The sequence below is a fragment of the Macaca thibetana genome, chromosome 1, assembly GCF_024542745.1.
Source record: "Macaca thibetana thibetana isolate TM-01 chromosome 1, ASM2454274v1, whole genome shotgun sequence".
Classification (NCBI taxonomy): domain Eukaryota; kingdom Metazoa; phylum Chordata; class Mammalia; order Primates; family Cercopithecidae; genus Macaca; species Macaca thibetana.
The window spans coordinates 127,465,866-127,492,250 of NC_065578.1; the positions used below are offsets into that span (position 1 = coordinate 127,465,866).

A 26,385-nucleotide genomic window follows, 5' to 3' on the forward strand; every position below is an offset into this window, starting at 1 on the left:
GCCTTTCAGCCCTAAATGTCCCACCACTTGCCCAGCATAAGTCTTTGGTATGGTCTAGTTCAATGGTTCTCAATCTTGGTTGCACATTGGAATCACCTAAGATTTTGATTCAATTGAGTTGGGGTGTAGGCCCAGGCGTGGGTCTTTTTAAAAACCTCTCAAATGATTCTCATGCGCACCCAGGGTTGAGAACCACTGGCATAGCTTAGATCCACCTGGATGCACCTTTTATAAGTCTCCTCATCACTCTCAGCTCCATCATAAATTCTGTTTACCTTCTTAGTAATCGCCAGAGTTTGGTGTTAGGGAACTTGAAGGTGACTGGGAAAATGGATTTATGGCAACTATCATGTATATATACACCACTTTATAGCTTGCAAAAGATAGACAAAAATCAGGGCTATGGTCCCGCACCTCGTTAATCTGCTCTGACTTGACAGGGACAGGGGAGGGAATCACTCCAGTTTCCAAAGCCTGACTGACACAAAGCAGAGTAAGAAGAGAGGGATCCGCCCCTTCATCCAAGGCTAAGACAGTTCCCTCAGGCAGCTCCTGTTGGGACCAGGCATAAAGGTGGAAGGATAGATGAGCTGACCTCTCAAGAGTACTGGATTGTGATCCTTCAGAAGAGGATAAATGACTGCTTCCCCAGCACTTTATAAGGAAACTCAGGAAAAGGGAAGTGAGGCTGGGACAGTACGGCAGTTCTACCTTCGAAACCAACCACATTATCCCCTTCTGTTTGAGCTGTTTTCAAGTCCCACGTGGTGCCCTAAATAACCTCCTGTGGCTCCTGCCAGTCAAGATCCAAGTCCTGGATAGGTCTTTCCCAATGCCCATCCTCCCAGACACATGCACCCATCCCACACAGAGACAGGAAAATGGCTGTAATGACTTCCCTGTACCAAGTCCAAAAGGACACCCTGGCATGCATCTCTAAGTATCCATAGAGCCATGGCTGTTCAGCCTTCCGCTTGTGGCTCCGCCCCCGCCGTTGTCATCATCTCCCCATCCCCAGTTGCTGACTGTTAACAGGTGGTGGCAGGAAGGAAGTGGCAGCAGCTTGGGCTGAAGTCCCTGTTTATCCATAGCTGTGTGTACAGCCTGCTCAGGTCCTCTAGAACCAGGCACCATGGCAACCACAGTGATGTCAGACCCACTGTCTCCATGGAAACCAGCAAAGGTATTTGGGTCAACAAAACAAATACTTATAAGACCCAAATAGGAGACACTCTGAAGCTCCTATACTCTGGGTCCCAAACCCTGATATCTCTCTCTTGGTTAGGTTAACCCAGGATTCAAAAAAGTACCCCTCTTCTCCCAAGCCAGCATCTCACTGCCTTATTAGGAAGTTCCTTCTGCTGTCTAATCTCCACCCTTCCCTGCTGTGTTTCCAGATCTTTTTCTTTTCATCGACCTTCTGGAAGAAAACCCACCTCCACTCCCTCCCCCCACCCCCTTCTTTTCATTCAGGCAGGATTCAACAAACACCTCCTGTAAGGATTATGACAGAGACTTCTGCTATTTCTAAAAAACAGCTAAAGGGGGAGCTCTCCCACTCAGTACAAAGCTAGGAAGTCTCGTCTCTAGTTAATTTAAACTCTTCTAACAGTTGCGCCTCCAAACCTCTAAAGCAAAGGATCTAGGGCCACTTGCCTGGGGTTCCTGTTTTGTTAGTGTCGGCACCTGGCCCTCCTCCCCCAACCCGGAAATCAAAAGCAGCTCATTCCTTCTAGATTAGTTCCGCCTTCCCTTTTCCTTATTCCACCCCCGTCACAGGGAATCTGTGGACCCCTTCCCAGCTAAGGCATTACCTGACCCAGCTCTTGCTTCGGTCTTCAGCTTAACTTGTTGCTGGCTTCCCTTCGTTTGCAGCCCGAGAAGAGAATCATGTGACCAGAAACTGACCAATGAAAAGTCAACATCCCCAAGGGGGCGGAAACTTTTGGCCAATAAGAGAAGGACTTGAGAGTCAGGGGAGGGGAAGGGAGGTCTAGCGACAGGGCCCCTAAACTTGAGCTTACCGGGTGGACGACCGAGGTCTCAGCTAACTGTATCCTGAGTTTCCTGCCCTTCTTTCCCAGTGTCTAAACAGTTTCTAGAGGGAACCCCCTCCCCCACAAACTGAGAGAAAGGCAGAGGGTGCAGTCTTCTGAGATGACGAAGGGGCCAGGTTGGTCCCCGGACAGACAGAGACAGCTGTGAGATGGGGGAGGGGAGAGAGACAGGTCGCAAATCCAGGGTGTGGAAATAGCCCTCCTGCCGTTCTCCCCAATCTGCTCCAGCACAGACTGCTTAAAAGATGCCATGGCTACTTTTAAAAGAACTGTTGGGGGACGGGAACGATCTGAAAAACATCCCAAAATGAAATTTGCTGTAACAGGAGTAGCCCGTCCCCTCACCCTTAGAGCTACACTTGCTCCCTAACCCAAACAACTGGGAGGTGGGTGGGGTGCTAAACCCAGAAGAGCTCAAGCACTTGTCTTCCAGAGGCTTTGGTGCCAAATCCTCCTGGCTCCAGGCCTGGACCAGGAATATGCTCAGAAAGGAAACTCAGTTTCTCACAGCTGAGACACAGGGGGATGGGCGGGGAAACACAGGCCTCCCTTGGCTCAGCAGCTTATACCAGGGTCAGTTCAGGGGCCAGATCTGCCATTCCCACTCCCAGGGACCCTGGGGAGTATACATATCCTCAACCCCTAAGCACCCTACCCAGCAGTGACAGTGGCTCATTCCAGCCTTTTCACACAGCAACAGCAAGGAGTCCTTGTCTGGGATTTTAGTCATTTTATTAATCCAACAGTACAAAAGACCCCCCACCACCACCGCATTCTGCCATCACTTTCTTCCAAAAAGTAGTGGAGTGAGAGGGCGAGAGGGAGCAGATCCAGCAAAGACACTCCCCCAGGAGCCATTTTACAAAATGCGGAGCGGGGGAAGACAACACAAAAATAGCAACAGATAAATGGGGCAAACAGAACCACAAACACAAGAGGTGAGCAGCCGGGTGGCGGGCGGGGGGGGTTGCCATCTACACCGTTTTAGTGTGGGGGACACTGGGAACGATGCCCAGAGGCTGCTCTCTCCTCCCAGCCTCAAAGGTTGTCAGCTCCACCAGAGCAAGGTCTTCTCTCCTCATGCCAGGAACTGAGAGATGTGGGGGTAGGGGACCACTAGGTCTTTGCCACTATACCTCGAGCCGGGGAACCCCTGACTTCTCTGAGGAGGGCCTGCTTTCCCCACGCACAGAGGAATGTGTGCATGAACCAAAAAGGAGAATGAGCAGCGCTAAGGTCCTCGTCAGGCCCCAGGCCCGTCTCTGGCAGGCAGTGCTTAAAAAATAAAAAAGGACAAATAAAACCCAGTGCAGGCCTTTGGCTGAGAGGAATGAGAATTGCTAATCACCAGGCCCAAGATATGAAAGAATAGCAGAGAAGCAACAAACTCCAGGCTCTTCTGCCTTTGAGTACCATGGCAATGAGGATCCCGCCACATCCCCTACCCACAGGCTGTGACAGGACCTCACCTGGATCCTTTTATCAGGGAAGAAATGAGGTATAAGGGCTCTGCGCCTTTTCAAGCTTTCCTTCAATCAAGCCAGGAAGGCAGGGGAATAAGGGCACCGAAAGTTGAAGAACACACGGAGTATAATGTGCAACAGATGGGCTGGGGGAGGAGGGTACCACCAAAATCCAGACTTTCAGGACAGCCCAAACTTCAAATATTCTGGTCTGTCAGATAACATATCCCAATTTTTGGCAAAAATATGGTCATTAGGAGAAAAGCATAAGAGAGGCTGAGAAAGGACCAGTGACTTTGGTATGAGGAAGGTATGTCCTGACAGCATCTCTCACCTACTGTCTTGAAGCCCCAATCACCAAGAAACTGCCATAACCAGGGACTCTCCTGCTTCTTCAGGCTATTTGGTTCTCTGAGAGGGGAGGGGTTGGGTAAGCCTTGGAAGAAGCAAAGGAGTGGGTAGAAAAAGGGGAAAACCCCCATTTATTCCCTAAAGCTGTCTCCCAGAGCCCATAAAAGGGCTATTGCAGGGATGGCAAGACCCCAATTCCTCTGGCCAGAAACCTTTAACACTTGACTCCAAAAACTAAGGCTGGAGCTGTGGGGCTCGGTAGGGGTGTTAGGCACAGGTGTTAGGGGCATCCATCATCAGCAGAGGGAACACCCCTGCCCTCCGGATCTTCCTCCAGCCCCTCTTCTCTTGCAGCCACACTCCTGGGCCTCCAGAAATAGCCACAAAATGGCTCTGCTCAGCAGGGCTTTGGTTTCCTGGATCTCTGTAGATCTCAACATGTAAGCTTCCCAAAAAAGTGAGCAATCCAGGCTCTTCTGCCTGCCCACCTCAATTCCTTTTCTGCTCCCAGGAGCAACTGTTTCTGCCCCATGGGGATGGAAAACCAGTGGAAACAAGGACCAAGAGCCAGACATCAAAAAAATCACCCTGGAAGAGCAGGGAGAGACATGTGCACTTCCCTGGGCCACTTCGCCAGCATCACCCATCGTTAGCAGCCACCAGCTGCCCCATGCCCTCGCGGATGTAGACAGACTGGATCTCCTTGGTCTTGAGGCAGAGATCGCAGGCCCAGACGGCAGAAGCTTCAGTGGTCAGTAGCCCATAGGCGCTCTCAGTCATGCCTGTGCACTCACGGTGGAACCACTTCTGGCAGGAAGCCTCACACAGAATGGCATCCTGGTCATCATTCACCTCACTCCGACAGGCACCACATGGGTACACCAAGCCTGGGGGAGGCTGGGGCCCAGAGCCCCCACCTGCCTTGCCAGGGGGTGCCAAGCTGTTGGCATCTGGAGTGCCCCCACCCCGCCCACTACTGTTTGGGGGGAAACTGGGCTGGTTCCCATTAACAGCAGCAGCTGGGGAGCCTGAGTGGGGTTCCTGGGGAAAAGCAGTAGGGGCAGGTGGATTCAAGGGCTTCCCCCCATCCTCACCACCAGGGCCAGGAAAGCCAGGGTCCGGACCAGGAAAGGGACTTGTGTTAGGTGGCAGGCTGGGAAGCCCCTGACCAGGTCTCTGGAGAGAAGGGCCAAAAGGAGCCCCTGGCTGAGCAAATCGTTGGGACAGAGAAGGTGGGCCCAACTCTGCTCTGGGAGGCTGTCCCATGGTGGGTGAGATCATGGGACCAAATCCCCCAACTGGGCCCGGCATCATCTGCCCGCTGGGAGGACTAAAGTTTTGACCTAGAGGCTGGTTGAAGGGTTGGCTGGGAAAATTCATGTTGCCTGGGGGTGGGTAGCCAGGGCCCTGGGGGGGCATGTTGAAAGCAGGGCCCATAGGATTGGGAGGGAAGGGGGGTGGCTGTCGACGAAGTGGCTGGGGGCCCCCTCCAACTCCAGTGCCATAGCCTGGGGGTACCTGGCCCGCCATGCCCCCCTGCACACGGAAGCCTCCAAAGGGCACAGGACTGCCAAGGAATGGAGGGGCTGCACCCCCCACCTTGGGGGCTCCGAAGTCATCTTCAAAAGGGTTGGATGCAACCAGGTGATCCACCATGGGAGTCGGGGGTGGTGCAAACTCCGTCAGATGTGAGTATGCAGGGCCCTAGTGAGAAACAGTTGAGGGAAAGAGGGTCATGGAGGGAAACACAGAACTAAACCAAGAGAGCACTACCAACACAATACACATTTTGGAGGCTGATACTGGGCAGCTCAGGCCTAAAATCAATATGGACCACAGGCCAGGCACAGTGGCTCACGCCTGTAATCCCAGCACTTTGGGAGGTCGAGGCGGGCAGATCACAAGGTCAGGAGATTAAGACCATCCTAGCTAATACGGTGAAACCCCGTCCCTACCAAAAATACAAAAAATTTAGCCAGGTGTGTTGGTGGGCACCTGTAGTACCAGCTACTCGGGAAGCTGAGGCAGGGGAATGGTGTGATCCTGGGAGGCAGAGCTTGCAGTGAGCCGAGATCGCGCCACTGCACTCCAGCCTGGGCGACAGAGCAAAACTCCGTCTCAAAAAAAATAAAAAATAAAAAAATATATGGACCACAGGCCGGGCACAGTGGTTCACACCTGTAATGCTAACACTTTGGGAAGCCGAGGCAGGAGGATCCCTTGAGCCCAGGAGTTTGAGCCCAGCCTAGGCAACACAGCAAGACTCTGTTACTACAAAAAAAAAAAAAAAAAAAAAAAAACCAAGAGAAAGAGGGTGGAGAGTGGAACCAGCATAGTGCAGTAACTGTGTTTTAAAAACGGGCAGAACTAGAATGGAATCCCAGGTCTGACCGTGAAAAACAACCTCAAGACTGTGGAGCACGTATTAACATTTTTAACCCCCAGATTTCTCGTCGTAAAATAGGGATAATGCCTATCTCCCCCAAACTGTTAAAGCATGTTAGCACAATCCCTGGCACTAAAAAAAGGCTCAGTAAGTGGAAGGTGTTACGTTATCATGAGGAAACCAGGACAGGAAACATGGAGGAGACTGGAACCCTGCGTGGTAAGAACTTTGGTCGAATCATCTCTAAGGAGAGAATACTTTCCCCTAAATTTGTTATAAGGTTCAGGGAAAGAACAAGAAACAAAGCAAGAAAGCCAGTTTTCTCTCTCCTCCCTGCAGCTGATGCAAGATACAAACAGATACTGGAATGGCAGAGTAGACAGTGTGCCGCCAAGGGGCTGCCGGGAACTACCCCCACCACCAACCACCATTCACCTGAGTATTTGACTTCCTTCGCTTCTTTTCTGGGCTCTTCATTTGCAGACCTGGAAGAGCGGCAAAAGGAAGACGCAGACAAGTTTCCCTGAGGTTTCCCCAACCTCTTTTCTCTCAGCCATGCTCTGAGGAACTCCTTTAACGTCAATACATACTTGCTTATTCAACAAATGCTAACAAGGGGTGCAATATGAAAAATAGATCGTGAAGATGATCATACTCTCAGCTATGTCTTCCTTTAAATGAGAGATATCCCATCTTTCGATATCCTCAAGCTCCAAGTGACTACTGAATTCCATGTGGCTCCAAACTCTAGCGTCCTCAATGTGTGACACCTGCCCCCAACTCCTGGAGGATTACACCCACCCATCCTTTTCACCTGAGCCTCCCTTCAAGCCCTTCAGCCTGTGAAACGCCCCCCTCCCACCATCCCTCCCCTCTGAGGTTCCCAAGTCCTAGGCTTCTTCAGCCCCCGCTCCTCGCAGCGCTCTCACCGGCCTTGCCCTGCTTCCTCCCGGTGCTGGGCGGCGCAGGGGGCGGTGCGGGGCCGCCACCTCCCTCCAGCTTGTCCGGTGGGGGCGGCGCCGAGGCGGCCATGGAGTGAGGGACCGGGGTTAGCGGCGGCGGCGGGGGATGGAGGCGCCCTCGGGCTGCACCATCGCCCAGAAGGGGAGTCAGGGGCAGCACAGGCCCCCAAGCTGCAGCAACCACCAAGTGGGACGACAGGGAAGCGCCCAGCCGCGGCGCGAACTGCGCGCTCTCTCCAGACTCGCCGCCAGCCAGCGGCTGCAGCAACCGGAACCGGAACTCGGCGCGGCCACCACCACTAAGCGCGGCGGGGAGGGGGAGCAAGGACCGGACGAGACCCCACGCCAGAAAACAGACGGCAGGCGAGGGGCGAGGCTTACCACTGCACCACGCGAGTGGAGAGGGTCGTTTCCGCTAGCGGCGGCCCACACCAGCTCACCGAGGGGCGGCGGCGCGCGGCCCTGCTGCCGGACCGTACCATCCCGGGCGGTGGAGCCACCGCGGAGGGGCGCGCGCGAGCCGAGGGCGCGCCTGGGAGGTCTAGGTAGTCCCGGGGGCCGGCGTTGCGGCGCCGGGGAGTCCCGGTTCTTGCCTGGACGCACCCGGAGCCAGCCCCCGCCCCCCGGACACAACATCTTCATGGGGACGGTGGCGCGACACGCCCCACTCTGCCGCGCCCAAACTCCGCAGACCCCCCAGCTTCCCTCGGCGGCCGCGACCTCCCGCCTCCCCGCTGTGCAGCTAAGGGCCCGCGGCGTACACAATAGGCTTCCCAGGATTAAGAGGCAGAGGTAGAAGAAATACGGACTTTAATGAAGAGTTTTCCCTTTGGTATAAGTGAGACCCGTGGAAACATCCAAACAACAGCAAAAGGAGTCCAGGATGAAAACGGTCAACTGTCCCTTATCCACAAGGCCAAAAGAGGGGCCCAGGCTGGGCCGGGCCTGTAGAAGGTACTCAGGAACTGCAGGTTTTGCGTTTCCCCTCCATGAAACTGACAGGCATTCGAGCTGACTTCTGCCTCTCAGTCTCGCGGTAAGAGACCCAAGTTTTTCTAGTCCTAGATGGAAATAAATTTCATCTGCCTCAGGTCTGGTATAAAAGGTGCGATCCCAGTTACCTCACAGGCCTGGGCGAGGAAAATGCCAACAGCTGTAAAAGGGCTTGGAAAAGTCAAAAAGGTGATGTATAAATGTAATAATTGATTACCATTTTGTGCTCGAGAATAAGCCATGGAAAACAAAATAGGAAAGTAAGTCTACAGCCCTAAAATATATGCATATAAAACTTTAAAAGAATGCAGTTCCAACTCTACAGATGGTATTTGGGGATTGTCTACTGCTTTAAGAGTCTCAATGCCCTTTTTCCCACCTCCACAAAATCCACCTGGGAGAGTGAACTGTACAAGAGGCCCAAATTCAGTCACCCCTACCCCACCCTGCCAGAAAGGGAGGCAGGGCAGAGGCTCCAGGAAGGGCTACACTTTGGCTGTAGAGTACAATAGGCATGCAACATGGGAGGGCAGGCCTTATGAAATGTATATACAGACCCCTTGGGGTGAGGGGCCCCGGCCAGGAGGCACTGAGCAAGGGAGGGATCCATCTCCCCCCTGGCCGGGAGGGGGGCTCTGGGGCAATCTCTAAGGGTTGCATATCCCCAGGGAGAGGGGACAGCTGCCACTCCTGCCTCTGTTATCCCAACCCAAACCGGAAAGAGTGCTGAGCAAGAAGACAGGTCCCAGAAGCCAAGAAGGTGTTGGCATCCCTGTCATTGAACTCAGGGGCCCAAGAACTCTGCATAAAATATCATCAGACCTAAGAGATGGTCAAAGGCACAAAGTTTAAACATGGTGGGGTGGGGGTGTTGAGAAGGGTCTGGGATACCCTGAAGCCCAGAAGTGTGATTTGTTCCCCCTTGCCCAAAAGGGTGACTGTTCCACTGGGCCTGTCACCACAGGACATTTTCCATGACAACCACTCACTTTCTTGGGGAAGGGGCATCAGGTTGGCACAGGAAAGGCCCAGGTGAAGGGCCACTCTGTACATTAATACTTTGGTGATCAATGTTTGGGGAGAGGCAGGATTCTCCCCCAGGCTTCTGACTCAAACCCTCAAACCCTCACTCAGCTGGATATGAAACCCAGAGTCCACACTACTCCCAGCTCTGACACAAGGCCAAGCCCACAGAACACTCCCAAATGAGGTCCCAAGAGTTAGGGAATAGGGTGGAAGGGATTGGAGGGCATCTTCTGGAAGAGAGCTCTGGGGCAGATCACAGTTTCCGCTCCACAGGTTGCTGTAGGCACAGTTCGCTGCCCGCAGAGATGATGGGCAAGTGATTGTCCATATGGTAGCTGATGAGGTGACTGACACTCTCAAAGCGGTGATCCTTAGTCCGAACCTGGGAGGGTGGGAAGGAAGAAGGTCAATTCAGGTGAAGAGTCAAATAGGACCTCAGCCTCCAAGGTGGAAGAGGGTAAAACAGACAAGAGGCTTGAAGAAGGAGAAAAAAATGGTAGGGGAGAGTGTGGCCTATCAGTCCTGATCATTGAGGTTTCTCTAGAAAGAGACAGTTGCAGGAATAGACAGGTCAGTGAAGTGGGAAAAGGCAAAGGTGACATCAGCCCTGAAAGAGTGAAGCTGAGAGCTATATACCCTTTTCTTGACGTGGAAAAAGTTGGCATGTCTCAGAAGAGTATACACAGTGCAAAAAAAGATGTGGAGGCTGGGCATGGTGGCTCATGCCTGCAATCCCAGCACTCTGGGAGGCTAAGGGAGGCGGATCACTTGAGCCCAGGAGTTCAAGAACAGCTTGAGCAACATGGCGAAACCCCATCTCAACAACAACAACAAAAATACAAAAATTAGCCGGGTGTGCCACCACACCCCAGCCTGGGTGACAAAGCAAAACCCTATCTCAAAAAAAAAAGAAAAAAAGAGGAAAGGAGGCTGAGATTGCTGTAGAAAACAGACAAAAGTTTGTTTGTTTCTAGACAGGGTCTCTGTCACCCAGGCTAGAGTGCAATGGCGCAGTCATGGCTCACTGTAACCTCAAACTCCTGGGCTCAAGCAATCATCAGGCCTCAGCCTCCTGGGTAGGTAGGACTACAGGCATGTGTCACCATTCCTGACTAATTTTTTGTTTTTTTTTTATTTTTCTAGAGATAAGGTCTTGCTATGTTGCCTAGGCTGGTCTAGAACTCCTGGCCTCAAGCAATCCTCCCACCTCAGCTTCCCAAAATCTTGCGATTACAGGCATGAGCCACCACACCTGGCTAAACAAGGAAAGTTTTGAAGAACAGTGAGGCAGTGCAGATAAGAGAAAGCACAGCGGTCTGACTCCTGAGTCTGAGGAGCTGGAGAAGCCCTTGGATCTTCTTACGAAAGGAAACTTGCAGTGTCTAGCCTTTAACCATGTGACATTGGGCCTCACAACCTCTTCGGGGTGGTTTCCTTATTTGTAAAAATGGGCACAGATGAGATGACTGCCTTCTAGCTCTGATAAGGCTTGGGGATTTGAGGACGGGCCAGGACTGTATTTGTTTTGTTTTGTTTTTTTAGACAATCTCACTCTGTCACCCAGGCTGGAGTGCAGTGGTGCGATCTCAGCTCATTGCAACCTCTGCCTCCTGGGTTCAAGCAATTCTCCTGCCTCAACCTCCTGAGTAGTTGGGACTACAGGTGCCCACCACCACACCCAGCTTATTTTTATATTTTTAGCAGAGATGGGGTTTCACCATATTGGTCAGGCTGGTCTCAAACTCCTGACCTCAGGTGATTCACCTGCCTCAGCTTCCCAAAGTGCTGGGATTACAGGTGTGGGCCACCACGCCCAGCCCTATAATGCCAGGACTATAAAGAACACAGTTCAGGCTAAGGGATGAGCCCCTGGAGGAAGATGCCAGACACCCTAAAGAGCAAGTGAGGCCCACAGAGAGCTGCCTAGCGGGAATGTCTAGAAAGCAATGAGGGAAGGAACAGGGATACACTGTAGGGTACTGTACCTTCCTTTCTGCCACCCCTCACCCACACCTCTGCCACACTCACCACACCCTCAGGGTCCACCAGTAGCAGATGCTTGGGCTGCCCACTCTGCAAGCCAGTGAGCACATACTGGCCAGGTGTGGTCGTGCTCTCCCGCACCAGGAAGTCCCCGTTGAGCTGCAGCAGTGCCTCAGCCTCCCGCCGACTCAGCTTCCCATGGAACCAGGGCTCCCCTCGGAGCTGCTCAGCCATGGACACTGACTGGGGAGGTGGAGGCACCCGAAGAGCATCTTCAAAGGGCTCTGGAAGTGTAGACAGAGGGTGAGGGAAAGTAGCAGGCACAACACACACCCAAGACCCAGACTTCAGGGAAGGTAAGTCAGGAAGGAAAGAGCAGATAGGCAGGAGAAGGGCCAGAACCAAGTAGAAAGGTGGAGATGCAGAGAGGAAAGACAAGCACTCACTCATATCAAACAGGTCACGGGGTGCACTGCCATTGACAGCAGGATTGGGGAGCCCAGCACCACCCACTGCTTGCCGGACCTTGTCTAGGTTCTGGACGTTGACATAGGAGGGATCGTCAAAGAGCTCTCTGCCTGCTGAGGAAAGAGAGGTTCTACAGTGATCCCCAGCCCTGCCTCCAACACTCCCTGGCTCTGTCCATCTCAGCTCCCTTCATACCTGGACAGGGTGGTGGAGGTGGCATCTGTTTTCGGACTTCTGGATCTCCCCCAACAGGCTGTCCTACAGGCTGCAGGGATAAAAATAAGGTGAGACCAGAAGCCCTAAACAACCACTCCCACCCTAGGCCCAGCCCACCTCCATCCAAGCAACTTACCAGTGTAGCTCCCAAGTGGCTAGGGGTCTGGGCACTGGGTGCAGTGGATCGAGCAGCCCCTGGAGCAGCTCCTTCCCGAAGCCTCATGTCTACCACCCCCCCCAGGGGGGGTTCCTTCCCCGGGAAGTCATTATAGTACTGATGGTCAGGTGGCTCTTCCTCCTCCTCATCCCACGCTGAGCCATCAAAGCCAGCCATCCTGAGGGACAGGACAGTGAAGGTGTAGCTGTAAATGTGTGGTGGGCAGGAGGAGGGGAGGAGGGAATAGAACAGCAGCCATCTATTGGGTATTTACTGTGGATTAGGCCTGAGGCTGAGTGTTTTATATACATAATCATTTCATTCTCCTGGCAACCCCATAAGGTACGTATTGTTTCCTTCCCCAATTTTACATATGAGGAAAATGAGGGTCAGAGGTGAAAAGATTTGCCCAAGGTCTCACAACTAAAAGGCGGCTAAGCTCAGATTTAAATTCAGGTTTGACTTTAAAGCTCGTCCCCCTTGGCCAGGTGCAATGGCTCACGCCTATAATCCCAACACTTTCAGAGGCCAAGGAGGGAGGGCTGTTTGAGCCTAGGAGTTCAAGACCAGCCAGGGCAACATAGCAAGACCTTATCTCTACCAAAATAAAAATACTACTACTCAGCCACGTGTGGTGGCATGCACCTGTGGTCCCATCTACTCAGGAGGCTAAGGTGGGAGGATCACTCAAGCCCAGGGTATGAAGGCTACATTGAGCTGTGATTGCACCACTGAACTCCAGCCTGGGCTACAGAGCAAGGCTCTGTCTCAAAATAAGTAAGTAATGCTTTTGCTCTTGATCTCTGTGCTCTCTCCCAACAAGGAAGGGAAGCACTATGGGGTGTGTGTGTGTGTGTGTGTGTGTGTGTGTGTGTGTGTGTGTGTGTGTCTGTCTGTCTGTCTGTCTGTCTGTCTCAGCATCAGCAGGGAGGCGCTCCAGCTCCAGATTTTACCTCTCCTAAATATTCAATCCCTACTGGCTCCACTGCTTATCCCTCAAGGCCTGAGGTGGGAAAGATTGTCATCTCAGGGAAAAGAGATATCCTCCCAAACCCAAAGTCTTGATGGCTTCTAGAGGCAGGAAAACACAGAATGCCAAGCAGAGAAATGAGCAAGAAAGAGGAATGGGAATAGAAAATCCCACCTAGCCAGAGAGAGATGTAACTTGGAGGCCCCGGACTACAGCTCCACCATGAGCAAACAAGAAAAGCTGGCCCTGCGGCAAGCAGGGCCTCAAAAGCCTTTCCTCCTGGGCCACAGGAAACAGAAGAATAGCAGGAAGTGGGAAGCAGAGGCACACAGGTTATTCCCTCCCTGAACCTCTCAGCTCGTGTGTGGGAAGAACAGCCCTCCTTTCCCAATCTTGGTCTCAAAAGCTGCTCCACACTCTCCCCACTTGCTCACCTGTCATGAGGGGTGACCAGTTTGGGTGGGTTCCTGAGGTATTGTTTGAAGCGCAACTCAAAGGCCTGGCCAATGGTGCTGATGACATCCTGGGCAAGCCCTTCGGGACACTCCAGAATGTGGCAGGCTGAGGGCACAGCAGAGGCTGTCAGTGAGTTGAGCCCACTGGGAGGAGGCACAGACAGGGGCCCTTATCTTCCTCGGCAGGAACCCCCACTTAGATCTACTTAGAGTGGGTATAAATGACCCCAGGTCCTACTCACCTCAAACAGCCAGACCCACCCAGTGCTCCCCACCATGCCTCACCTCTCTGATTCACAGGGTCTTTGGCAACGTAGGCGACATACTCGGCTGTGTCCTGGGGAGGAAGGTCAGAAAATTTTACAGTTCCACTTTACTCCTGACCCCTAAAACCCAGTCCTTTTCAGATATCCCCACAGTCCTGGCACCCCCACTTCTCTAATCAATGTCTTCCCAATCACTAGCCCCTTGCTCTTCTCCCACCACCTTTGCTCTGTTCCCCAACTCACCGGATCCCCGCCGGATGCAAATGAGATAGATTGCATGTGGTGGTTGGCGATGATCTGAGAATTAGGGGAGGGGATGGAGAAGGAAGGGAATGCCATGTGTCAGGCAGCCTCAGGGCCCAGAACCCTGGTGCCCCAGTCTCATTCTCTGGGTTCCTTATCCCATATCCTCATTTCCTCCTTCCCTACTGGTCTTCTGCTCTCAAGCCCTCTTCCTAGTTTTTGGCCTCCTAACTAGATCTCCCCTTAGCACCCCCATCGGTGTTTCTGGTCCACCTGCCCACCTCCACCAACCTGTTTGCAGTCTGCGGCCATGAGGTTGAGGCTGCTGGTGGAGACGGTGAGAGTGATTGGCATTCCAGCAAATTTCAGGTTACTCCTCCCCAGGATAGAGCTGAGCGGGCGGCTACAGGGCTAAGGTAGGGCCCAGGGTCTTAGAAGGTGAGGGTTCCCAGCACAGACAAACCATACTCTTGTCTCCTGGCCCTCTCCCCACATGCCCCACACTTGCCTCCTCACTGTCCCTCCACATTTCCCAGCAGCATCCCTATCCCCAAGGACCCCAAGTACCTTTCTCCTCCTTGTCGCCCCCTTAGCACCCGGCACAGCCTCACACACCAGACTGATGGCCTCCCTGGGGAAAGAGGGGTACTCAGACCCAGCGCCTGCCTGCCTGCCTCCCACTCAACTGGGGCTGCCACAGAGCTGGGGGAGGGGAAAGCCAGGCCAGACTCCCAGGGCACTCCAGGCTCTTTGTCGTGGTGGATTGAATTAAGGGCCTTTAATATTTGATGACACTGAGAGGCCGCTTCCTGGCTGATTGGGTTAGGGCCTCAATGGGTATAGCCCCACCCCCTTCCAGCTACCAAATGTCCCATTCCCTTCCCAAAGGCAGCAGCAACCTTCCATCTACCCCCATTTGCTACTCCAGCTCCACCTGCCAGCTGCTTCTGCTACCTTCCCCACAACTCCCAAGGCTGGACAGGTAAGGAGGATCCGGGCCAGAGGGGCCTCCTTTCAGTAAGAGGCAGAATCACTATCCCAGCTTTCTCTCAATCCCCTTTACTACCCAAAGATCAGCCCCAACCAGCAGCACCCAAGTGACCCACTCCCCTCCGCCCTTTCCCATGGCCTCACTAATCCCAGGACTCCCACAGTCCACTCCCTCCCCACTAACCTGGTAACCTGAGTCCGGGTGTTGAAGTCCAGGGCACGCATTGACTGAAGGACCTCCACACAGCCCATGTACTAAGGGGAGGGAGGAGAGGACAGCAGGTCAGCCGCTCCCTGACCCCAGTCCCTTCACAAAGGGCCCTAGGACTTTGCCCATATGGTCCCTAAGAGAAGTAAAGAGGAAGAAGTTCTGCCCTCTTCCCGTGTCTACATCCCACAACCAAGGTGAAAGACAACAGGGAACGAGCAGAGAAAGAAAAGGCAGGCTAGAAGGACCTCACGCACTGGGGAGAGAGTTTGGAGGGGACTGACAGGCACTGACTGGGATGGAGCAACAACTCCAGAAAGCGGGAGGAGAATGGAGGAAAGGATCAAGAAGTCACTCCTTCCAGCACTTATTAAGAGCTTCTGCCATGCTGGGCATTGTGCTAAGCATGGCAGGGTGGGGGTAGGGGAGTCAAAAGAAGGAAGGGGGTCCAGGCAGAGCTGGAAGGGAAAGGGCTACAGAATTGGGGAAGGGATGGGAAAGGTTTAGGAAATAGAACACTGAAACAGGGTTGTTGGGGAACAGCAGGAAAAAAGAATTCCAGCCAAGCTGGAGTGAGCAGAAGAACTGGAGGGGTCTGGGAGGCAATGGAAAGGAGGATGTTCACTCACCCGAACCAAGTAGGAAACCCCGGGTCCCATGACTTTGTCGTTGGGATGCAGCCAGCCCCGCGTGGGCTTATTGACAAAGCTCCCGTGGCGGGTCCACTCCTCGCCCCCCAGCTGGCCCCCTTCCACCCGAGTCCTGCGCCCGCCGCCTCCACTCAGCTTGTTCATGTCCTGGAGGAGGGGTAGGGGGCCTGAGTCTGGCATGGCTGCCCCTATGATCCCCTCCCCATCATCGGCTGCCCTTCCTGGCTCCCCCTTAGACCCTGGGCGCCCCCCAGCCGGGTTGGCCAGCCTCAGGTTGCTCATCCGGGGGAAGAAGGAGCACAGAGTAGTGGGACTATCGTCCCCAGGCAGAGGAGGCAGGATGGGCCCCAGGGATGAAGCTGATGGGGAAGGCAGCTCCTCCGGGGGGGTGGACCCTGAAGCCCCCTCCTCCAGCGATGACAGAGACTCATTCCGGAGTGGATTGTACTTGGGCTTGGGGGGCAGGAGATCCATAGCTGAGGTGAGAGAGGGGCTGCTGCCCGGCCTGGCCCCCCTGCCAGTTTGGGCAAGGGGGCCAGGCAGGGGGTATCCCCAGGCCCTTAGCCTGGTCGGACCTCTGTGGCCCAGGAGTCACAGAAGTCCTGGGGAGGGAGAGGGACAAGTGGCTTCCGCTCCCCAGCTCAGACCCAGACAGTTTCGGGCCCCATCCCCGCCCAACGTGGAGCCTCTTCTCTGGCTGAGAAGAGAACAGGCTGGACCCAGAGCTGCCTGGCTCCTCCCCAGGGGCGGAGAGCTAAAGGGAGAGACCAATCACGAGGACAGTGCTGACTCACAGGCTCAGAGGGGCTGAGCCCCCACCCCGCCCCAACCTCGGACTGGAGCAGAGGGTAGGGCTATCCAAGCTCCTCTCCCCTGCCCTACACAAACAACTAGTAATCTGGAGAGAAGGAAAGTGGGGGTGGGAGGGAAGCATGGAGGAGTTGGACGGAAAGAAAGGAGATAGGAGGTCTGGGTCACTCGAAACCGGACACAGGCAGGCCAAAGGGGGCAGGAAGCCAGGCTAGAGTAGAGGGGAATGAGGGAGGAAACAGAGGCAGCTGCGGGTGGAAAAGGGAGGAGATCTCAGAGCTCAGCATTTCCCTTCCTGTTCTGGTTGGACACTCGAATTCCCCACCCTCCAGCCCAGGCCACCCCCAACCACTACCCCATACAGTAAGCCTGGGCCATTAGCATCCTCTGCTACGACAGCTGTGGACTGGAGCTAGCGAAGTGGGGATGGGAAGGAAGTGGTCCCAATGGATGCAGAGCAGGGTCAAGAGGAGAAGCAAAGTTGGTGAAAAAAGGGGAGTAAAGTCCAACCTGGATGGTACATCAGGAAGCTACCAGGCAAGAGGGGAACAAGAGGACATGCTGGTCACGGCTTGTTCTCTATGTATGCCATCTACCACACCAAGACCCATGGCTCATAGCCAAGCACTGTCCTCTCCCCTTTCCACAGGCCTTGTTAACACAGCACACTGTCAAGGGTGAGAATGAGGCAATCAGGTCCCCACTCCCACTCCAAACCACCCCAATTCATATCCCTCCTCTTACAGGACCCTAAGCCCCACCAAACAGCACAGTGTCCCTCACACCAGGGGAGGAGCCTGGCTGGAGGAGGTGGAAGAAACAGTTCTCCAAGAGAAGCAGAAACGACAGGCCAGGAAGGGACAGAGAGATCAGAAGACACATCTGTGTCAATAAGAACAGGAGAAAAAACAAGTAAGCACAGGAGAAAGGGGTGTCAGGAGAAGATGGGTTGAAGCTGGACACAGGGAACAGTCCCAAACTCATTCCTGCCACCCACGGCTTCCTGCCACTGCTCTTCTGGAGAATGCCATAGGCAAAGCTGGAAAGCGACCAAAAAACAAAAAACAAGTTAAAGATACATATTCCCGCCGGGTAAGGTGGCTCACACCTGTAATCCCAGCACTTTGGGAGGCCGAGGCGGGTGGATCACCTGAAGTCAAAAGATTGAGACCAGCCTGGTCAACATGGTGAAACCCCGTCTCTACTAAAACTACAAAAATTAGCTGGGCGTGGTGGTGAGCACCTGTAATCCCAGCTCAGGAGGCTGAGGCAGGAGAATCGCTTGAACCCAGGAGGTGGAGGTTGCAGTGAGCTGAGATCGTGCCATTGCACTCCAGCCTGGGTGACAAGAGCAAAACTCTGCCTCAAAAAAAAAAAAAAAAAAAAATACGTATTCACCCAAGCTCACCTTGGAATTACCCTTAGATTTACTTCAGAGGATTAAAATATAGATAGATAATTATCCTGATTAACAACATTAACACTTAAAGTGTGTTAGATACTGTGCTTAACTCTTAAATCTCCCCTTAGTGCTCATTCCAGAAGAGCCTTGTCACTCTGTCAGCCAATCCTGAGAAGGAATTTTATCACTTCTTTTCCAGCCAGCTCTCGGGCATAGAGAGAATGAGGAAAGGATTCCACTATAGCCTCACACCCCCAAAACACACAAACACACACTAGGATGTCCTCATCTGTTGAGATGATGTTCTGTGGGAGCCTGCAGTATCCAGGGCCAGGGAAAGACCAACGGGTGTGGGCGTTTGGAAGAAAAGAAAGAAGTATGACTGTTGAAATGTGCATGGGGAGAAAAGAGATTGCCTACTGGAAGTCAAGGTGATTGGGTGTAGGGAAAAAGCTGTATGTGGCTTCTCAGCCCAACTGGGAGGAGGGGAGAGGGGTGGGAAGTGGCAGGAAATGGCGAAAGCCTCAGGAATGTTTCCAGCAGGGAAGGCTGGGCAAACGGGGCCAGGAGGAATGCCCAGACAAGAACTATGGTTAGGGGGAGGGGAAGAGACAGAGAAGCAGCAACTGAACTGTCCCTTAAAAAAAAAGAAAAAAATCAAACAACAAAAAGGGCACTATTATCTACCCCCACTCCAAACCACCGTTTTTCTGGTAGAAAACTTGCTTCTGTCACACCCACATGCCACACACCAACAAATCCATGGTCCTATCCACTTATGCATAGGCAAGCCTAGAGCTACTTCTGGGATGGAGTTGGTCCTGGGAAGGGAAGGCCAGGAGATGAGGCTGGGAATCTGACAGCAAGTCTCTCTCCCTCTGGTGCCAAACCCTAAGTTCAGCCCCTTCAAATAGTTCTACCCTTGGAGGAGGTTAAGAAAGAGGAAAATGGGGCCGGGCGCGGTGGCTCACGCCTGTAATCCCAGCACTTAAGGAGGCTGAGACGGGTGGATCATCTGAGGTCAGGAGTTCGAGGCTAGCCTAGTCAACATGGTGAAACCCCCCTCTCTACTAAAAATACAAAAATTAGCCGGGCGTGGTGGCGGGCGCCTATAATCCCAGCTACTCGGGAGGCTGAGGCAGGAGAATCACTTGAACCCAGGAGGCGGAGGTTGCGGTGAGTCGAGATCGCACCATTGCACTCTAGCCTGGGCAACAAGAGCGAAACTCTGTCTCAAAAAAAACAAAAAGAAAGAAAGAAAAGAAAGAAAGGAAAACGGCTGCCTTTAATCTCACTCTTCACAGTCAGAGATAGGAACTTTGACTTCCCACCTGGGGGAGCACTAGAGTGCTCGGAAAACTGATCCCAAAGCCCAAAAAAAGACAAAGGACAGGAAAATATAAGCAGGTGGAGTTTCAGGGATTGACGACAAGGCTTTACAGCTGATGACCCAGGTCCCACAAAGCTCGTAAGGTGGCGTGGTCCGCCAGGACGCGAACTTCAGACTTCTATGCGGGGAGGCTTTCTGGACAGTCAGACACGGATTACGAACAGGGCGTGGCTTCGGAGGGGCGGAGCCCCGAAGAGGCGTGGCTCCAACAAATTCGAATCGTTCTTTGAGGAGCAGAGTTTTGCCCTTTTGGGAGATAGGCTTTTTGACAGGAGTTAGCAGAGGATCGTTGCTAGGAGGCGGAGTTTCGGAGAATGGAAGGAGTAACCAAGGGTTTCACGTAGTAGGGCTTGGAACGTGTCTGGGGGTGGGACTTCCAGGAAAACTGGGCGACAGGGTGGGGTCGGAGACAAAAAATAAAAATCAAGTCGGGGTTCGGGGGAGCCCCCAGAGGTTGGGAGGTGGGACTTCCGGGGAGAGGGGTCTCAGGGGCGGGACTTATAAATGAAGACCGGAAGTGGGGTCCCGGGAGAGGGGTTCCGGAGTGGAAGAGTGAGTCACCTAAGGAGAAAAAAGTCAAGACTCACCAGGGCCTCATGGAGTCTCCGCACCGCACCGCGGGCCGATTTGGTTCCGGATCACGCCACTGCCAGCTTAGGTTACCGCTCCAACTTTCTCCCCGGGCCCTGCCTCCCTGGAGAAACTTTATTACACTCACTTCCGGCCTCACTAACCCCTGACCCTCTACCTCAGGGTCCCTCCTTCACGCTTCCCACTTTCCCGAGTTAGCCAATGGCAGCGCGAAATCGTGCACAGAGGCAGTGGTGGCCAATAAGACGCCTACTTTTGACCCACGCTCGTTCTTGAGAAACGTAAGAACCGCCCTCCAATAAGGACCCAAGAGAAGTAAATCTAAGCCAATCGGAGGCTTGGAAGTACAGCTGTCCCGCCTTGAGCCAAACGGACCAATAGGAAGTGCGGGCGGCGTGTTTGAAAGCGAGGCCAAAGTGGGTGGGAGCGCGTGCTGCTGGGAGTTGCTTGGAGGTTGGCGGCGCGGGGCTGAAGGCTAGCAAACGGAGCGATCATGTCGCACAAACAGATTTACTATTCGGACAAATACGACGACGAGGAGTTTGAGTATCGGTTAGTGCTGGCGCGGGGGCAATAGCGAGGTCGTGAGCTTTGACCGCTGAGGAAACAAGCAATTAGTAACAGGAACTGAGGCGATAGAATTGGCGCATGCGTACGAGATGTGAACGGGCAAGGGTGTGATATTGGTGGAAGGCGTAAGGCGCATGCGCGGAGGTGGGAGCCTCTCAAAACAATAAAGTGGTTGCGAATTTGGAGTCTGCCCTCAGTTGAGAGGAGGGAGTGGTGGGCGTGGTTAGAGTACTGACCACCCACACCCATGAGGGTTTCTGGATCATTCTCTGAACTTTATTGGGCAAACTTAACTTGCCTTGTAGAAACTGTTAGTTTTACAGTAATCCTGTGGAATCCAGTGGGAGAACGTAGCAAAAGCGGAGCTTGGAGTTTCCTCGCGTCCCTAATGCGAGAGTAGCGCTGAGAGAGTTGAATATTGCTTATTAACTCGTGAAAAAGACAAGGGGCATGGTTGTCTGGCTTGTGTTAGGAAAGGGACCGCTTGGGACTGAAATGGAATAAAACTGGCTAGGAGCATTGAGAAAATACTTAATATGGGTCTAATAGATGCCCTTTATCAAAGGAAACGGTTACGGAATACTTAACAGGTTTCAGGTGTTCTGCTAAAGTGCAAGGATAACACATGGTCTCTGCTGTTCACAAACTTAAAACTGTGAGTGATACCGACGGACACCAGAAAGGTGATAACACCCTTTGCTAGGAGCCATTACAGGGTGTGATGGGAGCACACGAGACTTGATAAGGAGAGGGAACTGGCGACCCGAAGGCTGCGGCTTCCTAGCTGTGCGCGGGTGTTGGGGTGGGGCTAGAAAGTCAGTCCCCTACTTTTGCTAACTCCAGGACCACCCCCCACCTCACCCTTCGAGAACCCCCGCCGCCACCGCCTTAGAGGCTGACTTCTTACTTTCGGTCGGTCTTCTTCCCTGGGCTTGGTGTGGGGGCGGGGGAGTGTCCTAAAGGCCAATTCAGTGTGATGACTCTTTCACCACCATTGAAAACGAAACCAGTAGTAAATTAAATACGCGTGTTTTCATTTATATGTCGGAGATGAGAACACTGGGACAGAAAGAGGGGAACAATAGACGTTGGGGCCTACTTGAGGGAGAAGGGTGGGAGGAGGGAGAGGTTCAGGAAAAAAAAAACTGTCGGGTACTATGCTTAGTACCTGGGTCATAAAAGAATCTGTACACCAAACCCCCGAGTCAGGAGTTTACCTATATAACAAACCTGCACACCTACCCTTGAACATGAAACTTAAAATACTGAGAGGAAAAAAAAAGGAAGAGGGAAAGTTGGGGAAAGCTTCCTAGAGGACAGAGCCTGTGATGAGACTCTAAGAAAAAGGTATGTGGGAGAAAGCACCTCTTGACTGAAACTGTTTAGAAGACACTGGATAGCCATCTGCCAAGGGTGGGGATGATGGAATCCTGGCACTGGATACAGCATTCGGGTTTGATAAATTTCAAGTGCATAATCTAGATTGGGAATAAGGGAAGACACAGGACTCCAAAATGTTGGCATTATGCTAATCTACATTGTGATAATTAAGACCACTTCCTGGTTTGTTATCTTGTCTCCTCAGATGGAGAACATAAAATGAAAACTTGCTTTTCTTGTCTCTTCACCCAGCCTAGTTCAGGGCTTTAGGTCTTCAGAGAACTCGATGTGCATTGACACATATATAATCATCTTTATACCAAGACGACTCCAGATCCTCTTTGATATAATTAACTGTCTTTTCCTCAGCTGTTTTCCTCTACATCTGAACTAAACTAACTTAAAACTGTATGTGCTTATAAGAGATTTGCAGAGCTGGGAAGGAATCACCATTTCATCCCCTAGAAGATGAAACTTTTAACTTGGCAATGGCATTTTGGTTTAAGAGGGGTTTTTTGGTCTATGTATTGAAGCCAAATTTTGTGCCAGGATGGTGTTAGGATGTGAGCTGTTTTCATATATTTGGACTAGAATTTTTTCTTTTAGGAGAATGGGGGGGAAACCACTGTTACTAGCACAGAGAGAGAACTTAGTACATTTTCACTGAGCATGATGAAGACTATCTGGATTAGTTTGAGTCACATCAGGGTAATAATTTCTTTGCCATGAAGGGAGACTTATCCTTGGTTAGAAAAGCACGGAATTTCCCAAAAAAAGTCTCAATGTACATCCCTCCAGAATTAGGAAGATAAGATTCAGGATAGATTTTTGTGTGTGTGTGGAAGAGACAAGGTCTTGCTTTATTGCCCAGACTGGAGTACAGTGGCTATTCACAGGCACAACCATTGTGCACTGCAGCCCTTTTGTCTTTTTTTTTTTTTTTCTCTTTTTTTTGAGACGGAATCTCACTCTATTGCCCAGATCTCAGCTCACTACAACCTCCGCCTCCTGGACTCAAGGGATTCTCTCCTGCCTCAGCCTCCCAAATAGCTGGGATTACAGGTGCATGCCACCACACCCGGCTCTTTTTTTGTATTTTTAGTAGAGATGGGGTTTCACGTTGTTGGTCAGGCTGGTCTCAAACTCCTGACCTCAAGTGATCCACCCACCTCAGCCTCCCAAAATGCTGGGATTACAGGCATGAGCCACTGCCCCTGGCCTATTCTGTATTTTAATCAAAGATTTCAAACTTCATACTGTATCTTTGTCAAATTCCTGGGTTCAAATTACTCTCCTGCCTCAGCCTCCCGAGTAGCTGGGACTATAGGTATGTGCCACCATGCCTGGCTTAGATTTTAAAGGATAAGATATTTCATTTCATCCTTTGTGATGACTTGTCCACACAGTACTCCATAAAAGGCGTTTCCTCTCCACAGAATAACTTCTCTTCCTTCCTTCTAATTATTAACACTGTGTGCTCCGTGGGGCTCCCATTATATTGTAGGCAATCAACTAGAAGACTATAAGGTCCATGAAGGCAGAGAAAATGTGCCTGGAACTTAAGTGCTTATTCACTGGAATTATTCACTAATTTGTATTTTTCATATACTCTCAGAATTTATATAACATAGCCTGTATTTCTAGCTGCTGCTACCCCACAATAAAATTATATAAACTCTGACATCAGAAACTAGTTTTTCTTTCCTTTCTTGGCCTTGTAAACAGGCAGTTGTCTGAGACTATATCTGGTACTAACATAAATTCCTCACTTCTCCGTTTCTGTTACAGACATGTCATGCTGCCCAAGGACATAGCCAAGCTGGTCCCTAAAACTCATTTGATGTCTGAATCTGAATGGAGGAATCTTGGCGTTCAGCAGAGTCAGGGATGGGTCCATTATATGATCCATGAACCAGGTCAGTGCACTGGCTAAAAACAACCATATAGAACTGCTACACTGAGAGAATGAAGGAATAAGATTGTATAACCCAAATAGGGAGATAGGAAATAGTTTACTGGTTTCTTCCCCCTCTAGTCATGGGGGATTTAAAAAAAAAAAAAAACTAGTGACCAAAAATAAGATTAAAATATCTGGGAAGTTCAGAGACAACCTGTCACTAAAAAACCTCCTGTAATCTTCCATTCAATCAGAGGGTATTCTTTTTAAGGCCACATATAGCCTGGTCATAGTCCCTGCCTCATTCTCCATCAGAAAACATTCTTGGATGTATTCCAAATAAGCAAAGGAAAGTATATTTATTGATAAGGCACCAGACACCCAGCTGCCAGGCAAAACTTAATAAAGGACACCCTGGGGCTGTATAAACATAGCAAAAGAACTGATATTAACAATTCTGTACTTGGCAGACAGTCCAGACTTCTGGGTCTGCTTCTCAAGGCCATATGCTTAAGTCTTTATTTAGTTATAAAGATCTGAGTGGGTAATAGCTGGGGAGATGGTAGTGGAATACATTATAGGTTGTACATAGAATGGTGTGCGCTTGTCTCTTAGATTTCCCTCACTCTTTCAGAACCTCACATCTTGCTGTTCCGGCGCCCACTACCCAAGAAGCCAAAGAAATGAAGCTGGCAAGCTACTTTTCAGCCTCAAGCTTTACACAGCTGTCCTTACTTCCTAACATCTTTCTGATAATATTATTATGTTGCCTTCTTGTTTCTCACTTTGATATTTAAAAGATGTTCAATACACTGTTTGAATGTGCTGGTAACTGCTTTGCTTCTTGAGTAGAGCCACCACCACCATAGTCTAGCCAGATGAGTGCTCTGTGGACCCACAGCCTCAGCTGAGTGTGACCCCAGAAGCCACAATGTGCTCTGTATCCAGAACACACTTGGCAGATGGAGGAAGCATCTGAGTTTGAGACCATGGCTGTTAACAGAGATCATGTAAACTTGCTGTTTTTGTTTTTTTCCTGCCGGGTGTTGTATGTATGGTGACTTGTGGATTTATGTTTCAGTGTACTGGAAACTTTCCATTTTATTCAAGAAATCTGTTCATGTTAAAAGCCTTGATTAAAGAGGAAGTTTTTATAATCTAATGCTGTAATTGTAAGGGTTTTTTCCCCTCACTCAGGGTGAGCATCATCAATATCATGGTTCTAATTACATGCCCTTCAGTTTGATAATGAAGCTCAGCTCTTTGCTGATAATGAGGTTTATTTTAACATTCAGATAACTCGTTTTTAATCTACTTTAAGCAGACTTGCTGTCAAACATCTACTGAAACATATTTCACTCTAACTACTGGCCCGAGGTAGAGGTTATATAGGGACAACTTCATCTCATCCAAACAAATGAACTGCTTCCTACAGTCGGGGTGCTGCCTTTAACATAGTCCCAATATTTGAATGGCACACACGGGTAAAAGGATGCTTGTGTGTCCCAATTCCTAATAGGAATAATAGGCACACCTATGACCTATTCACTGTGCCCCTCGGCTGGGGGAGGTTTTCAGCTGTTCTTAACTTTGGTTGGGCATTGGAATCACCTGGGGAGCTTTACAAGTACTGATGCCTGCTTGAGTCATTCTTAAGGATTCTTAATTGGTCTGGAGTGTGGACTGGGGGCAAAGATTTCAGGCATCTTATGCAGGTAGGTAAAGAAGGAAGCTTTGAGAAAACAGGTGCAAAATGTAGCTGTTTAAGAAAACATTCCAGGCCGGGCGTGGTGGCTCATGCCTGTAATCTCAACACTTTGGGAAGCTAAGGAGGGCAGATCACTTGAGGTCAGGAGTTTGAAACCAGCCTGGCCAACATGGTGAAACCCCATCTCTACTAAAACTACAAAATTAGCCGGGCGTGGTGGCACATGCCTGTAATCCCAGCTACTCGGGAGGCTGAGGTAGGAGAATCACTTGAACCTGGGAGGCAGAGGTTGTAGTAAGCCAAGATCACGCCATTGCGCTTCAGCCTGGGCAACAAGAGTGAAACTCTGTCTTCAAAAAAAATAAAAATAGGCCGGGCGCGGTGGCTCAAGCCTGTAATCCCAGCACTTTGGGAGGCCGAGGCGGGTGGATCACGAGGTCAGGAGATCGAGACTATCCTGGCTAACATGGTGAAACCCCGTCTCTACTAAAAATACAAAAAACTAGCCGGGCATGGTGGCGGGCGCCTGTAGTCTCAGCTACTTGGGAGGCTGAGACAGGAGAATGGCGTGAACCCGGGAGGCGGAGCTTGCAGTGAGCCGAGATCACGCCACTGCACTCCAGCCTGGGAGACACAGCGAGACTCCGTCTCAAAAAAAATAAATAAATAAATAAATAAAAATAAATTAGCCGGGCGTGGTGTGTGCCTGTAATCCCTGCTACTCAGGAGACTGAGGCGAGAGGATCACTTGAACCCGAGAGGCAGAGGTGGCAGTAAGCCAAAATCACGCCAC

The 26,385-nt window shown here is 51.5% G+C and overlaps 4 protein-coding genes across 11 annotated transcripts in view; 2 read left to right on the forward strand and 2 right to left on the reverse strand.

The window, feature by feature from the left end:
* Nucleotides 1-26,385, reverse strand: part of LOC126933430 (pygopus homolog 2) — an 88,858-nt gene that overhangs the window by 33,762 nt on the left and 28,711 nt on the right. Inside the window, exons 1-3 of one of the 4 annotated variants that reach the window (XM_050753158.1) lie at nucleotides 7,187-7,316; nucleotides 6,693-6,742; nucleotides 2,773-5,575 (exon numbers count right to left, since the gene is read on the reverse strand). The exons of 1 other annotated variant lie outside the window; for it this stretch is intronic. In XM_050753158.1, coding sequence (XP_050609115.1) covers nucleotides 4,511-5,575; nucleotides 6,693-6,742; nucleotides 7,187-7,289 — 1,218 coding nt within the window. In that variant the 5' untranslated portion in view covers nucleotides 7,290-7,316 and the 3' untranslated portion in view covers nucleotides 2,773-4,510. Of the gene's footprint in view, nucleotides 1-1,814; nucleotides 2,045-2,772; nucleotides 5,576-6,692; nucleotides 6,743-7,186; nucleotides 7,317-26,385 lie in introns of those variants that run through there. 2 more of the 4 variants (XM_050753145.1, XM_050753150.1) reach the window with 2 other exon arrangements.
* On the forward strand, nucleotides 7,326-8,460 carry LOC126934609 (translation initiation factor IF-2-like). Its single transcript, XM_050755333.1, has one exon. It carries the CDS (start codon nucleotides 7,326-7,328, stop codon nucleotides 8,013-8,015), a length of 690 nt encoding a protein of 229 aa, XP_050611290.1. The 3' UTR covers nucleotides 8,016-8,460.
* SHC1 (SHC adaptor protein 1) lies at nucleotides 9,041-20,264 on the reverse strand. Of its 5 annotated transcripts, XM_050753422.1 has the most exons (13): nucleotides 20,034-20,264; nucleotides 15,824-15,991; nucleotides 15,171-15,241; nucleotides 14,564-14,627; nucleotides 14,288-14,407; nucleotides 13,997-14,050; nucleotides 13,773-13,824; nucleotides 13,467-13,593; nucleotides 12,042-12,240; nucleotides 11,885-11,954; nucleotides 11,668-11,802; nucleotides 11,267-11,505; nucleotides 9,041-9,620 (listed from the first exon to the last, which is right to left on the reverse strand). In XM_050753422.1, exons 2-13 carry the CDS (start codon nucleotides 15,986-15,988, stop codon nucleotides 9,492-9,494), a joined length of 1,425 nt encoding a protein of 474 aa, XP_050609379.1. In that variant the 5' UTR covers nucleotides 15,989-15,991; nucleotides 20,034-20,264; the 3' UTR covers nucleotides 9,041-9,491. The 5 variants fall into 5 exon arrangements, with proteins under 5 accessions (XP_050609379.1, XP_050609389.1, XP_050609369.1 ...); XM_050753432.1 differs by lacking the exon at nucleotides 13,997-14,050; XM_050753412.1 differs by lacking the exon at nucleotides 20,034-20,264 and having other exon boundaries at nucleotides 11,668-11,799; nucleotides 15,824-17,698.
* Nucleotides 20,432-25,046, forward strand: CKS1B (CDC28 protein kinase regulatory subunit 1B). The gene is made up of 3 exons (XM_050756481.1): nucleotides 20,432-20,589; nucleotides 23,776-23,903; nucleotides 24,519-25,046. Exons 1-3 carry the CDS (start codon nucleotides 20,531-20,533, stop codon nucleotides 24,569-24,571), a joined length of 240 nt encoding a protein of 79 aa, XP_050612438.1. The 5' UTR covers nucleotides 20,432-20,530; the 3' UTR covers nucleotides 24,572-25,046.

What these genes read in the sequence shown, in the direction of transcription:
- LOC126934609 (XM_050755333.1), top strand. Translation starts at nt 7,326, where the DNA reads ATGGAGGCGCCCTCGGGCTGCACCATCGCCCAGAAGGGGAGTCAGGGG.
- SHC1 (XM_050753407.1), bottom strand. Translation starts at nt 16,318, where the DNA reads ATGGATCTCCTGCCCCCCAAGCCCAAGTACAATCCACTCCGGAATGAG. An exon ending in ACCCGGACTCAGGTTACCAG is followed by an intron (nt 14,628 to 15,170) that starts GTTAGTGGGGAG and finishes CTCTTTCCCCAG; the next exon opens with GGAGGCCATCAGTCTGGTGT. An exon ending in GGGCGACAAGGAGGAGAAAG is followed by an intron (nt 14,408 to 14,563) that starts GTACTTGGGGTC and finishes GCCCTACCTTAG; the next exon opens with CCCTGTAGCCGCCCGCTCAG.
- CKS1B (XM_050756481.1), top strand. Translation starts at nt 20,531, where the DNA reads ATGTCGCACAAACAGATTTACTATTCGGACAAATACGACGACGAGGAG. An exon ending in GACGAGGAGTTTGAGTATCG is followed by an intron (nt 20,590 to 23,775) that starts GTTAGTGCTGGC and finishes TTTCTGTTACAG; the next exon opens with ACATGTCATGCTGCCCAAGG. An exon ending in TTATATGATCCATGAACCAG is followed by an intron (nt 23,904 to 24,518) that starts GTCAGTGCACTG and finishes TCACTCTTTCAG; the next exon opens with AACCTCACATCTTGCTGTTC.